This window comes from Anser cygnoides, chromosome 3 (genome assembly GCF_040182565.1).
Source record: "Anser cygnoides isolate HZ-2024a breed goose chromosome 3, Taihu_goose_T2T_genome, whole genome shotgun sequence".
In the NCBI taxonomy this organism is placed as follows: Eukaryota; Metazoa; Chordata; class Aves; order Anseriformes; family Anatidae; genus Anser; species Anser cygnoides.
This window is the reverse complement of record NC_089875.1, coordinates 77,341,691-77,354,958: the sequence shown is the minus strand read 5'-3', so window position 1 is coordinate 77,354,958 and position 13,268 is coordinate 77,341,691. Positions and strand designations below refer to the sequence as shown.

Below are 13,268 nucleotides of genomic sequence, written 5' to 3'. Positions count from 1 at the left end.
TGCAGCAAAATTTGTTTCTACTGCTTCTTTCCTCAGCTGTCAGGAACATTGATGGTAGTGAAACAATATTAATTAATCAAACCTCATATAAATACTCATATCCACATTGGATTATGGAGATACTTTTCATTGCTTCTCTCTAACAAACAGGCTGTTTTCTTAGAAGGCAGAACCTGTTGTGTTCCAGAACTGCATACTCATAGAGGTTATTTCTGTAGTGGCAATTTGAACTGGAGCAGGGCATGGGCTGAAGCACTGGTCTCCAGTACTGCCTAATTCTCCTGGCTTCTTTCTAGCATGTGTCAACTCATGTTCTGCAAGATAATGCTGGAGCATACAGTGGGAAATAGTACAGACCAGAGACTGCTAATGCACAGGAATATATGGGACCACCCTATATTGGAAAGACGAACACTAAGCCACTTTAATGCAGCAGTATCATGACAGTGACTCTCAGGGCCAGTTTTCTATTTATTAATATAGGTGTAGCAAAATAGAGTATTTCCAGTGTTTAAGAATGAACACTTTTTTTTTTTTCTTATTTTCTATTTTTATTTTTTCCACTAGCAGATAGCAATTTATTTTTCTTTTAGGGAAAATGTTGGTCTAGTCAACATATATACTTATCAGATACAGAAATTCAAATGTCCATTTCAATGTAATTCATCATTTACTTGACACTTAACTGGAATTCACTTAAGATACACAATTTCTAAGTAATTAGGATCACAATAGAAATAGTATTGATGGATTGAGGAAGATGTTAACATTTAAACAGCCTAGATTATAATACTGTCTCATATGGCCCTTTTCCAAAATGAAGATGCAGCTGAGCATAAATCTCTTCTCTCGTCTGTGTTTTTTACAAGATGCACAATTGCTGGCCTTTGTGACTTCCACTGACATAGAAGTGTTTACTAAATGTAGCTGAGCACTATTTAGATGTTAAGTGTTGCTATTCATCAGCTCGCAGTCAAAGCCTAAAAATGTAGTCTGAAGTTGAAAACTGTAAAAAAAAAAAAAAAAAAAAAAAAAAAAAAAAGGTTATAGAAGAAATAATCTCTCTCAGTTTTGTTTCATGGGGAGCCTTTATTTAATATGAATTGTGCAATACCTTCAGGCACACTGCCGCCTTTCCTCTCATCATTGACAGACTTCTGTCTCCTCTTCAGCCTGTGATCAGCTGTCCCTTGGGGTGGCTGCCATCTTTGGACCATCTCATAGCTCCTCAGCTAATGCTGTGCAATCCATCTGCAACGCTTTGGGTGTTCCACATATCCAGACCCGCTGGAAACATCAGGTGTCAGACAACAAGGACTCCTTCTATGTCAGTCTCTATCCAGACTTCTCTTCACTCAGCCGTGCCATCCTTGACCTTGTGCAGTTCTTCAAGTGGAAGACAGTTACTGTTGTTTACGATGACAGCACTGGTAAGGCTAAAGCATTAGAGTATATGCAGATATATTCACATATACAAGTAGAAGGAGGAGTGGTGTCGCTACAGTTACAGCTTTATTTTAAGAAAACTTAATCTAAATTATTAGAAATTCCATTGGCAGGGTAGTGTATAATAAATATATATTTGCATAACAAAATATATTTGTATATATATGTGTGCATAACAAAATGTGGATTTATTAGAGTAAGTATTCTCGAATGTATGCCTCATTTTCTGAAGTCTGTGTGTCTGGGCTTGCAGCTGTCAATAAATCAGTCATGTTCTATTTTTGTTTACCTCAGTATTTTAACAGTTGCTAACAGCTATGTCTTTTGATTTTATTTAAAACTTAGATTTTGAAGAAAAATATGTTAACTTGAAAGATGTACTAGAATGCCTGGTCAAATAGAACAGTTAAATTCTATTGCTGCTTCTGGCATTAGCTAAGTTAGAAATCAGATGCTATATTTGTTTAGAATTTCAGTATCATCATTTTCAGAGAGATTTGCAGAAGGAGCCCTGTTTTTGGCTGGTATGGGTTGAAAACAAAGGGAGTTTTGAGGCTTGTTTTGCAGATAATTCATATGAGTTAAAAATGAACTCCTGATTTTCCAGCAGAAATATACCAGTTTGCTACCTTTCCCTTAAGTTCACCTTAAAATTTCTATTTTGCCCTGAAAATGGCATTTGATTTGAAAAATATTTTTTAAAACATAAATTTAAAAAGGTAAGTCTGATTTGAGGTTTATTTAGTGGAGGCCAGAACTAAAAGCTGCTAAGAGCTTTTATTCCCCAGTAATGGAAGACACAAGGAAGCTACCCAGACAAATGAGATATATTTAATCTTCTTGGAAATGTTACAGACTTCTTCCATGCTTGTTGAACTGACACTGACAAGAAAAAAATGAGCCTCAAACCCTTCTCATAGTTCATTGGGCTGGAAGATTGTTGATACTTTTGTTACATAACACTACCATTTATCTAAATCTGAAATACAAAAATGAAATTAAGAAACCATCAATATGTGTTACATGGTAAGGCTACATGTAGTGAGACTAACTCTGCTAGATAAACCAGTTACAGAAGGATAGAATGACTGCTTCCTATTTAAGTTCAAATAAGGTGTGTATCTAGCAAACAGTGAGAAGGGAACAGTCAGAGATGGCAGTGCATTAAAATTATATGTAACCAATTTATTTCTTCATGCGTTTAAAGAGAAAAAAAAAAGGCAGGTCAGTGAAGTTTAGAGGCTCCTTTTCTAGAAGTTTCTTGGCTGAAGGTACGAAAAGCATAATCAAGCTTCTGATTTCAAGTTTAATTTTACAAACTTATGGCAAGAAATGTCAAGCTTGTTATTTTATGTAATAATATATATTTTTTTTTAATTCTTGTATCCTTTTGAAATAGGACAGGAAGTGAAAAGAAACTCTCGAATTTTAATCAAATGAAGATTGGAAAAGTAATTTGTGGTTATAACTTTCTCCCTTCCAACAACAACAACAACAATGAAATAATCAAAATAAAAAATTAGTGTTTAATGGGCTCTCTAAAGTCCATGTTTTATGAAAAAGATATGTTGTTAACTTATCTGATCTTATAAAGAATGCTTCAAAGTCAGGATATAAGTAGAAATAGGAATGAAGATAGAAATGTTTTTTTCCTTGTGTTTGCTGTGATCTACTTGATCTACCAGTGACTACTGTAAACATTAGAGAAAAAAGAGCATGAGATCTTTTTTAAAAAAATGTGGGTGGAGATTAAGAATGAATAAGGAAGTTTAGGAATTTATTTATTTATTTTAAATAAGCATAAAGTATTATTTCCTGAAAATATTCACTTTATATTTGTATTTTTTCTTGAGTTTCCAGGCCCTTCATATTAAGATAATTGCTGTTAACAATAACCTGCTGATAACATTAGTCTCAGCTACATCTTTTTTCTTGAAATCTATTGCACTCTGAGGAGACAGAAAAAAAATTAATTAAAAAGTAATCCTCTTTTTTTTTTTGTGGCTATTGCTGTAAGTAAAATTAAATTATACTTTTTTTAAGACTGTCAGTTTTTAGTAGGATCCCCTTTGGACAACTCAGTCAGTTTCTTTTTTTTAATGGCATCCCCTTTGGACAACTCAAAGATTTCAAAGGAAGGAACCCAGCGGAACACCGCTGGGAAGTCCACAGCATCATTTGCCTTTCAAGTACTTATGGAAACAACTCTTAGCTATGAGAAACTGTCAGTCTTAAAGCGAAGTTTAAATCTTTTTATAGTTCAGCTGCAAAATGTTTTTTTGGGGGGTGAGGGGTGGGGAGGGAAGAAACGTTTTGAAAGGATGTACTTCCTTAATATGAGAAAGACACTATCTCCAGTCATGGGATAAGACAAAGCTGAGTTGTGAACCTGTGTCTGAAATTGAACATGTTAGTTTTGGCTGAAACTAAGTATTGTAAGAGTCCTTATGCCATTAAGAATTAATTTCAAATTCATTAAACTGAAGACAATGGAGGCAAATCATTTATCACTTTATATGTTTCTTCATTTGGTCAGTAGTTCCTTGATATAAGATGGATATCATATTTTCACCTCCTTTGTTTGTCTTTTAATCACCTACATTTTATTCTCCTTTGGAAATGCTGTTTAGGGTGATAATGCATGCCTTGTTTTATGATAATTTTTGAATTATGGATTTTCTTCTTCTGAATGGACAGTTCCCAAAAGGACCCTGTTCAAGACAATCATATTTTGCTATAGCAGTTAAATTTGGACATTGTTGCTAATTGTTAATTTTTTTGTGTGTGTGTGTCATATTTACATTATGTATTCCTATTATTACTTTATAAATATGGATACAAGGAGAGATGATACTTTAAATATAAGTAGAAAGCATGCATATGTCTGGATTCTTCTCAAGATAACATTAAGTCAAGACTGAGGAGTGGCACACAGGCCAAATTCTTAGAAGACTGTAGGTCCATTCTGAGGAAAGGTATACAAGTTCTTCATTCCTTCAGTATTTCTTCAGCAAGTGGAAAAAGCTGTGTGGTTATTTGACACTGCAATCAGTAAAAGCCCATGACACTGTAGTGTCATTCCCAGGAATGCACTGGAAACTGATACTTCAAGTGCACACTTCAACTGTTCTGACAGCACCTACCGTTGTGTCCTACCGTATGCATCTGCTGTACATGCAATCTTACATGAAGGAAAGCCAGTTATTTGATTGTAACAGGATGAAGGTGGTATAGAGCATGACAATCCATGTTTAGAGCCCAGTTTTAAATAAAAGAGAAATTTGGAATCCCAGGCTCCCTTTACAACAGCAAACATCCACCCATCTAAATGATTACCACAAAGAACATTTATTACTGGTTTGTTTGTTTCCCTAGTCAAAGTACTCTCCCTGAATCCTCTGTGGAGGAATCACTGTGTATCTTGCTACTAATTTAAGAAAAGCCATAAACAAGTTGCTTTTAATGCATAGATTGGACCCTAGGGGTACGAACTAGGCACTTCTTCCGACTCTCCTCAGCTTTTTATTATGCAGAAATGGCTAAGCCAGAGAAAGTTAAGCTGTGGAGTCTAGTCCAGTCAGAATATTGAGTTGTCTTGTGCTGATCAGACCTGCCTCACAGGTTCAGGAGCCTGTAATGAGGAAAGCAGGAAAGCACATGAGAAACTGGAAGTGGTGTCCTGCTGAAATGGGGACAGAGATGTTTCTAAAGGGATATGATCAGTGACCCTAGAGAAAGCAAAGGTCCGGTTGAATACAGCATAATGAGAAAGAGTTGAGCCTCTACAAATAGGATGAAACAGATGAACAAGCTAGAAAGGTTAATTCTATCTTGTCTTAGTAATGTTACAATTGGGATAAGGTAATGAAAATAAAAATGATCACAGAATATGCAAAGGTATTAATATAATGAAGATTTCTGCCTTGGTACTATCTTAGGGAGTTGACATTGTGACAGTTGGTAGATGAGCCTGTTTTTTCAGGGAAGAAAAAGTTTGTCTTTTTCTGTGAATTTGTGTTTGAACACTAGTGCACTGACTTTTTTTTGCTTCAAATAATAGCTATGTTCTGCTTCCTTCTATGATTTTTTTCTCCCTTCATCTTAACTCTCATGAGACTTTTTTGATGTAGTCCATCTGTTGTACAGATTAAAAATTGGAATCAGGCTCATGAACATTTTTCTTGCTAGTCTAAAGATAAGTATTGTTTCCTGTGATCCATCTAAACTGCAAAGTACGTTCCTTTAACCTAGAATTTCCCGTAAAAGAACTGGCAGGATGTAACCAGAGGTTGGTTAGTTTTTATTTTATTTTATTTTATTTTTCTTAAAATAACTTATGGTCTATTTGTTAATTAAATACCACTAAACTGTCCCTGGATGCTAATTAAATCACTTCAGTTTACAGATTTGCTACAGTCAATCGTCTTTAGGAAAGAAAAGGGGGAAAATGACAGTATATTCTTCAGCTGCATGTCATAATAGTTTAAATTGACCAATTTAAGCAGTAATTTATCTTCTTCAAAATATTAAAATTTCAAGTACATGCTCCAATTTCTATGATAAAGATAACAGAGTAGATAAATTCCAAATAAGTTTGTGAATCCCAGAGAACTCCAGAGCAAAGTATACATGAATGGTTAGATTCTGGACCTTTTAAATTATGCTGGAACTTGTATTGGCAACTAATGCTTTATGCAGATCAAGTTGATGTAAACAGGGTTCTGATTTTTTTTTCTTAATTGACATTTGTTTTGGTCTTGGGTGAATGAGTATAAACACCAAAAATCTGTTGCATCTATGAACAGAAGTCTAAGCAAAAGCCAGAAAAAAATTACTTCAGAAATAAAAATGTTTTCTCTTGGTCTTCAGTATTGAAACAAGTAATTTAATTCAAATGAAAGAAAAAGATGCCATTTTGTTGATATTTTTATTAAAAAAAACACTAGAATTTCCTTATTGAGACCAGTATTAAAATTCAAATTTCTTATTTCTATATTTCATGCATCTTATTTTCAGATATTTTGAGGCTTGCTTTTTTTTTTTTTTTCTCCTTTGCAGTTATTGTAACTTTATACTAATAGAAATTACATATCTTAGGGAAAATGGGTGTATGGTGATCATAGGTGAGTAACATTGCTGAAAGATTAAGGACAAAATTTTGTTCTTGAAAAAAAAATTAAAAATTTACTGATTCAAAGTAAATCTTAGCTCAGGAAGAAAATTTCTGTCCATGTATAATATACATAGTGCACTCCAAAGATGAGAAGTGTTTAAGAAACTTTAGAGAACAGTCATATAAATGAAGAAGGATAGAAAATGAGGTGGTCTGAAAAGGGCTGCTCAAATCTCTGTTTCTCTGTAAATAAATTGAGCAACCCCTAAATTCATGTGAAAAGCTGTTTTCCTTTATAAACAAATCTGCATAACTAAGTCTGTCCTTAGCAGAATGAGAAAGAAGGAATAAAATATGTTCAGAATGCTGTGTTAAACGTTTGATGATGAATACAATAATGAGACAATAAAGGTCTCTTGGCAACTGTTGGTTTGTTTTATTGACTTTCAGTAGTATTTAAGAAGCTATCAACTGACCTGAATCTTTTTTTGCTTTAGACTCCAACTAATTCTGTTGGCAGAAATTCTAGTTGTAATGGCATTCACTTTCTTCAATTGCATTCAGTATATTTTTCTGTTTGTACTTCCACAATAATAAACCATTGTTCATACCCAAGCATTGCTTCACTATCAGAAATATTACAAAAACCTCTTGTGTATGGGCATAGGTTTAGTGTAGGGGAAGTGGATGAAAGTTCTTGCAAAGGAAAAACAATCAAGAAAACCTATCCTGTGTTTCATGGCATAGTAAATGGGACATTGAAATTGTTTAGCTAGAAACATTTAGGTTGAAATTAAAGAACAGATATCCTTGAAAGGCTGTGGAATCGCCATCTTAAAAGTTTTTTTTTTTTTCTTCCCCTGAGTGGCAATATTTTCATACTGCCTTTGGTAGACAAAAAGAAAAAGACAAGCAATTGTGACCACCTAAGGTCACTACTAGGACAATTTCCACTGCTACTCTGATGACTCTTCTGACTTGAGTGAAGCTGATGCTGACTGTCTGTACTGAATGTGCAGATATACTATGATATAAATTACTACTAAGTAACTGTATTGATAGTGGTTCCTCAAATTGGACTTACATTAGCTGTCTGTAAGATAAAAACTATACCTATGTGGATTTTTGTGTATATTGTCTTTCGTCTTGTGCAATTTTATAGAACATTTATTCTAGCTCTTTGAAGCACATGCAGAATTTGAAGTACTGGTTGTACTTGAAAGTCTGGGTGGGTATCCTGTCTGGAAATAAGCAAACTTTTATGTAAGTCTTATCAAAGATTCAGAGTGGGACAGGATAGTTTAGCACAGCATGTTTAATGTAAGTATTTTTGTGCATTTCAATTTGTACATTATAAACTAATAATCAGTTTTTTTTTTTTTTTTTTTTTTAATATATTGTTAATGGAGTGAACTGAATGAATATCTAAAAGAGAGAGATTTGCCATGTGGAACGAAGCAGACTTCAGGCTTCTCATGCATATCAGCTGGAATGACATGCAATTCTGCTCCACATCTGCTGAGCCACTGAGTCAGACAAGGACTCCATTTGCATAAAGACACCCCCAATTTAATGGAAACTTCTCATTGAGAACAAGGGCTTTTTAGTCCTTCCATAATAAACTCAGATTTGGTAGGGCTGTAATAATTAATATTGCTAATAATTTTGATCTGTTTTTGGAGAATAAGGAAATATTTTCCAGACAGATTACATACTGCATAGTATCTTTTCAGTACAGAGTGTTTCAAGTACTGTGCACAGTAATTTCATGTGAAAATACAATTAGTAAGTCTGTGCTAAACCTAATTGTGGCATTTCGATTTAGCTGATTACTTAGTATGGTGTTTTTCTTTTTAAAGAAAGTTCCTGTACTATTGGCTCAGTAAAAATCAAAAATATCTTTTCTGGTGCTACATACAAGTATCAGAGGTAAGGAGGATTCTGTGAAGTTAATATTTCACTTTCAAATTCTTCTTACATTTTGGAAGTTAAGAATTGCTCTAGCTATTGTCTGAAGAGAAAGAAAGTAAATTCACTTATTCTTTTTGGTAAATGGACCTGTAGTTGTTCTTTGAGAATAATTCTATAGATATTTAAATTAAGTGTTTGAAAAGAAAATTAACTGTCATCATGTTAAACATAATGCAAGAGTCCAGCTCATCTTTCGGGAAAACATGTACCAGAGGCTCCCCCTTCTTTGGCCAGAAATTGAATTTGGATTTACAGGAACAAGATGCAGTATTTGTCTTAATATAAAAAAGAAAAATAAAGTACATCATAGAATTTTTCTACTAACCTAAGGAACACAAGTGGACGCCATATTTCCAGAAATTGGACTGTCAGTGAACACACTCTAAATGATATTTGTGGGTTTGAATAAACTTAAGAATTTAAATCATATAAAATTGGCTAGTGAATTTATGATCAAAATTATTGTTGCTTGTTTTGTTGAGCAGTGGTACATTTTATTCATCATTTTCAAATAGAGAAAATATGTGAAAGGCAAGTCAATTTAACTGAAAAATGAAACAGGAAAATGGAGACATAATCTCACATTTTGCATGTGGCATAATTATAAACATCTCAGATTTACCCAAATTTAAGTATGTTTCCACCTCTATAACACTATTACATATTTTGTCTCTGGCTGGAGGAACACTGTGAAATGCACTTGAGATGTCAAGCCCTTTGTAAATTGCTCTACATCAGTCTCAGATCAAATAATCTATTTTAGCTTCATTCCTAGAGTGTTTTTCTCTCTTGCACTTTTATCAACTTTTGTAGTGCAAAGAATAACTGCTTTTGTTTCCGAGAATAAATGTGCTTACCTAGCATAATTCCAGTTTAGAGTGTTTATTTGTGCTTCTTTTCAAACCAAGTCTATCCCAATTTCTAGTAGATATTATTTCTTATTTAGTTTGTTATAGTTTGATGCATTAGTGATATTTCTATGGTATGGCTGGAAATTGCTGAACTTACCCTTCTGCTTCATTTTACACTGATTCTTACAGCTTTGATAAAAGTTGTTTTGTCCTTTGACTGTAGTAGATCTCTTTTACTCATCCTCAACTGCACTACTCATAGATGTCAGCCACTTGAGAGATCATACTTCCTCATATTATAAGAATTCTTTTGAATTACCCAGTACTGTTAATTATCATTGCTATCATTATCATCACACTGAAAATAAAGCTTTCAGAATGTGTTCCTTTCACAACTACAAAACTGAGTAACAGTGGTATTTCAAATCAGTCATATCATAATAGAGCCACATATGTAGAGAAATGTCATATATGTTGCTGGATAGCAACACTAGAAAAACATGGCAAATCTAAAATAGAAGTCAATGTTTTCTTCATTTTCAACATTTTCTTCAATGATGTATTTTTTTGCTTTTATTTTCACACACTAAGTGTAGAGGTGAGGGAAGGAATGAACAGTCCTCTGTTTTTAGCTGCTGTATGCTGCAGCTGATAAGTACTCTGGGGGTAAGAAAAAAAATAAATCATTTTCTTCATCTTCTTTCAGTGACCAAGACCTTTCCATGAACTAAAGACCTCCTCTGAACTTGAACAGTGCGTTGATTCCCTCCTGTGGAAGTGTGTGTGATGGGGTATAAGGCTTTTTCACCATGGTGCTGAAAAGTCATTAGAAGAGAATTGTTACTGGAAAGAGGCTGAATTGGATCAGCTATTTGAAACTAACTATAAAACATATGTATGCATACACATGCTCTGAAGTGCACATTTCAGGAAAACAATAAATCCTATTATTGTATTGTACTTCAGTTGCATCTGGTTATGCTGAAACAGCAATAAATATGGATTCAACATTCAGATGGTAAGATCCAAGACAGAAAAACTAAGTGATCTGTGAAGTATTACAGTGGAACTCTGACTGCTGGAGTTAAACCTAGATCCCTGGTTTTCTTATTAAGTGATTTTTAACCCTAAGCCTACTGAACTAGCCAGCTAAACTGAAAAGCATTCTGTGATTACTGGCATGGCTCCATCCAAGAGAAAACTTTTGAAAAATGTTTTCACTTGAAAGTAGCATATCTTTTATTTGTACCGTCATACTGGGTGACAAAAAAAAAAAAAAAAAAAGTTTTTCAGTGTTACTAAATCTTTTCTAGTAATATGCTCAAAAGTAATATAAATGGTTTGATTTTGAGAAGGGAGCTGGGTGGAGCCAGGAGCTGGACTTGATGGTGATTGTGGGTCCCTTCCAACCCGGGATATTCTATGATTCTGTGATTTCCTATTAAACACCTCCCCTCCAAAAGAAAACAAAAACAGAAAACAAAACCAAATTATTAATAAACTGCTGAATTAGAAGCACTGTACCTTCTTTAAGTGTGTTTGTATAACTGAAAGACCATATATGGGGAGAGTGAAGCTTGGAATGAATTCATCAACATATGAGAAAACATGTTGACATAGTCTAAGAGTAGTTAGATTTACACACAGGAATTCTTCTGCAACTCTGAAGAAGACTTGGTGCTGGCAGATCACTTTTGGGCTTTGATAAGAGAGTAAATACAGGGAACTCAGCACTGTAGAGCCGAGTACATCTAAAATTTTTCTCCCAGAAGGAAGTGTTGTTTTCATCCAAAGAGACCTCCAGAATTCATTCTGGCACATACTAATATTATCATGGATTATTAGTGCATCTTGGCTTGCCCTAATAAATCTAATTTCTAAATTTTCATTTGAAGTTAATCTAAACAGAACAGCCATACTCCCTGAGAAAGGGTTTGTTAAATATAATTAACTTTGGCAAAACTGCTACTGAAATCAGTTACAGATACTTTTTTTTTTTTCTGTTATAGTGCTATCTTTTTTTTTTTTCTGTTAGGAATCAAAATTAATAAAAAATACATATAGCACACATGCATAATATTCTGATTGTTCTCTAATTCTTCAACTATAAGACTGAAAAATCATGCTAAAATGTTCAACTCTAAAGCTGTTAATAAGGATTATTAATGTATTAATTATGCTTACAGTATGGAGATAAATTTTTCTGGATTATGTATTTCTAGATTTTTTCCTTAAAGCTTATTTTCCATTAAGAACACTTTACACCATTTTGATACTGTACTTAAGTAGTTTTAAATATAACTGATGACAAATTTAAGGTTGTTTTACTCTTTTAGCATTGGGTAAAGTGATCTTAATGTAGTAAAAAAGGCTAAATATGAGTAAATGAGACTGTATAATATAAATAAATCAAACTGTATTTTCCCTTCATTTGTATTTTCCCTGTATTTTTTTTAATGATTTTTTTTTCTGTATTATGCTGTTATATCCAAAGAACAGAAGACAGTCCACTGTTCATGTAGTCCTGCTAGCAGGTGCAATTTCTTTTTTTTTTTTAAAACCCTTTCACTAGAGGTTTTTTTTTTTTTTTTTTTTTTTTTTTTTTAATAGAGCTTGAAGATGTTATAACTAATCTTGAGAGTTCATGGGTAATATTTTCAAGATGTTCAATATCTGTGAATCACTTTATAGCAGTGAACTGTTCTGGTGTATTTGAAGCTTGTTACCAATGACCAAGAAATTGGCGTTCTCCTCCCTCCTAACCATACTCCTTTCAAAGTCCAACACGCGATATTTTTCTGAGACATAATCAGAAAAATTGACAGAGGGGCATCTGGAGAGAAGAAGGGTACAGAGAGGTGTGAGAGGAAACAACTTGCTTAAAATAGAGAAAATGTTCTGGTAGCTCAACAAAGCAATATATTATTATTTTTTGACTTTTTGAGATTCTGAAGATAGGGGTAGCATTTAAAAGAGCATTACTGTTCTTTTGTACAGAAAAAGGTTCATCTGTTCAGCCTACTGCAAAGCGCATTTGCTTGCATTCTTCCTGTACAGCACAAAGGCAGCATTAATGGAAATGATAAATAGTTTGATGAGCAGGCCAGGTGGCATAGCAATGGCTTGCAAGACTGCTGAGCTGGAGACACAGGTTTTAAAACAAACTTGGTGCTCTTGCTTCCTGGACTGGTTGAAGTTTAACGTGTCTAAGAGGTAATGTGATTGATCTCTTTGGAGGAAGATGCCAGCTGGAGAGCTCACAAACTGCTCCTTCAGGATTCTCCTTAAAGATGAATTGATGGCAGCTTCTGAAAAGAGTTACTCACACCGCATTCTTCCCAGCCATTCAGAGGTAAGACTCTATCACAGTGGCTGGTTAAAGAAGGGATTGAGAGTTTAAAGGGAGAGGAAAAAGGTGTCCATGGTGAAAGAAACTGCAGGAAGTACATTCCCAAAATACAGCAACTATTTCTATACTGTTGAAAACTAGATTTGTTTAGGAGCCTGTCCACACGATTATTGTTTTTATTATTATTACACTTACTGTAATACTAATAAAATAAGAGGTTTGCATTTCATCTGAGGGCTATATTTTATTTTATATTATAAATCAACTGTATTGAAAGTATTTCAGGCTAAAATAGACAGATATTTCCTAAAAATCATGGTGAAACTAAGGATTTATTTTGTCCTTAGTTTCACTATCCTTGTAGTTCTCGTGTGATGTTTCTCCTTTCTTTGGAGGCACTGGTACTTTTTCTGATTAGCTACACAAGCTGCGTACCTGCCCTTTTGAAACTGTCTGTTGCTTATCCAGAAACCTTTTTTCTCAGTGTGTGATAGCTCACTGCTTTTATCCTGAATAACCAAATTGTCCATGGACAACA

General features: G+C 34.0%; 1 protein-coding gene across 6 annotated transcripts in view; it reads left to right on the top strand.

The window, feature by feature from the left end:
* GRIK2 (glutamate ionotropic receptor kainate type subunit 2) overlaps positions 1-13,268 on the top strand; it is a 413,364-nt gene that overhangs the window by 138,262 nt on the left and 261,834 nt on the right. For all 6 annotated transcript variants that reach the window (XM_048054417.2, XM_048054420.2, XM_048054416.2 and 3 more), the window contains exon 4: positions 1,173-1,430. In XM_048054417.2, the coding sequence (XP_047910374.1) occupies positions 1,173-1,430 (258 nt within the window). The remainder of the gene's footprint in view (positions 1-1,172; positions 1,431-13,268) is intronic.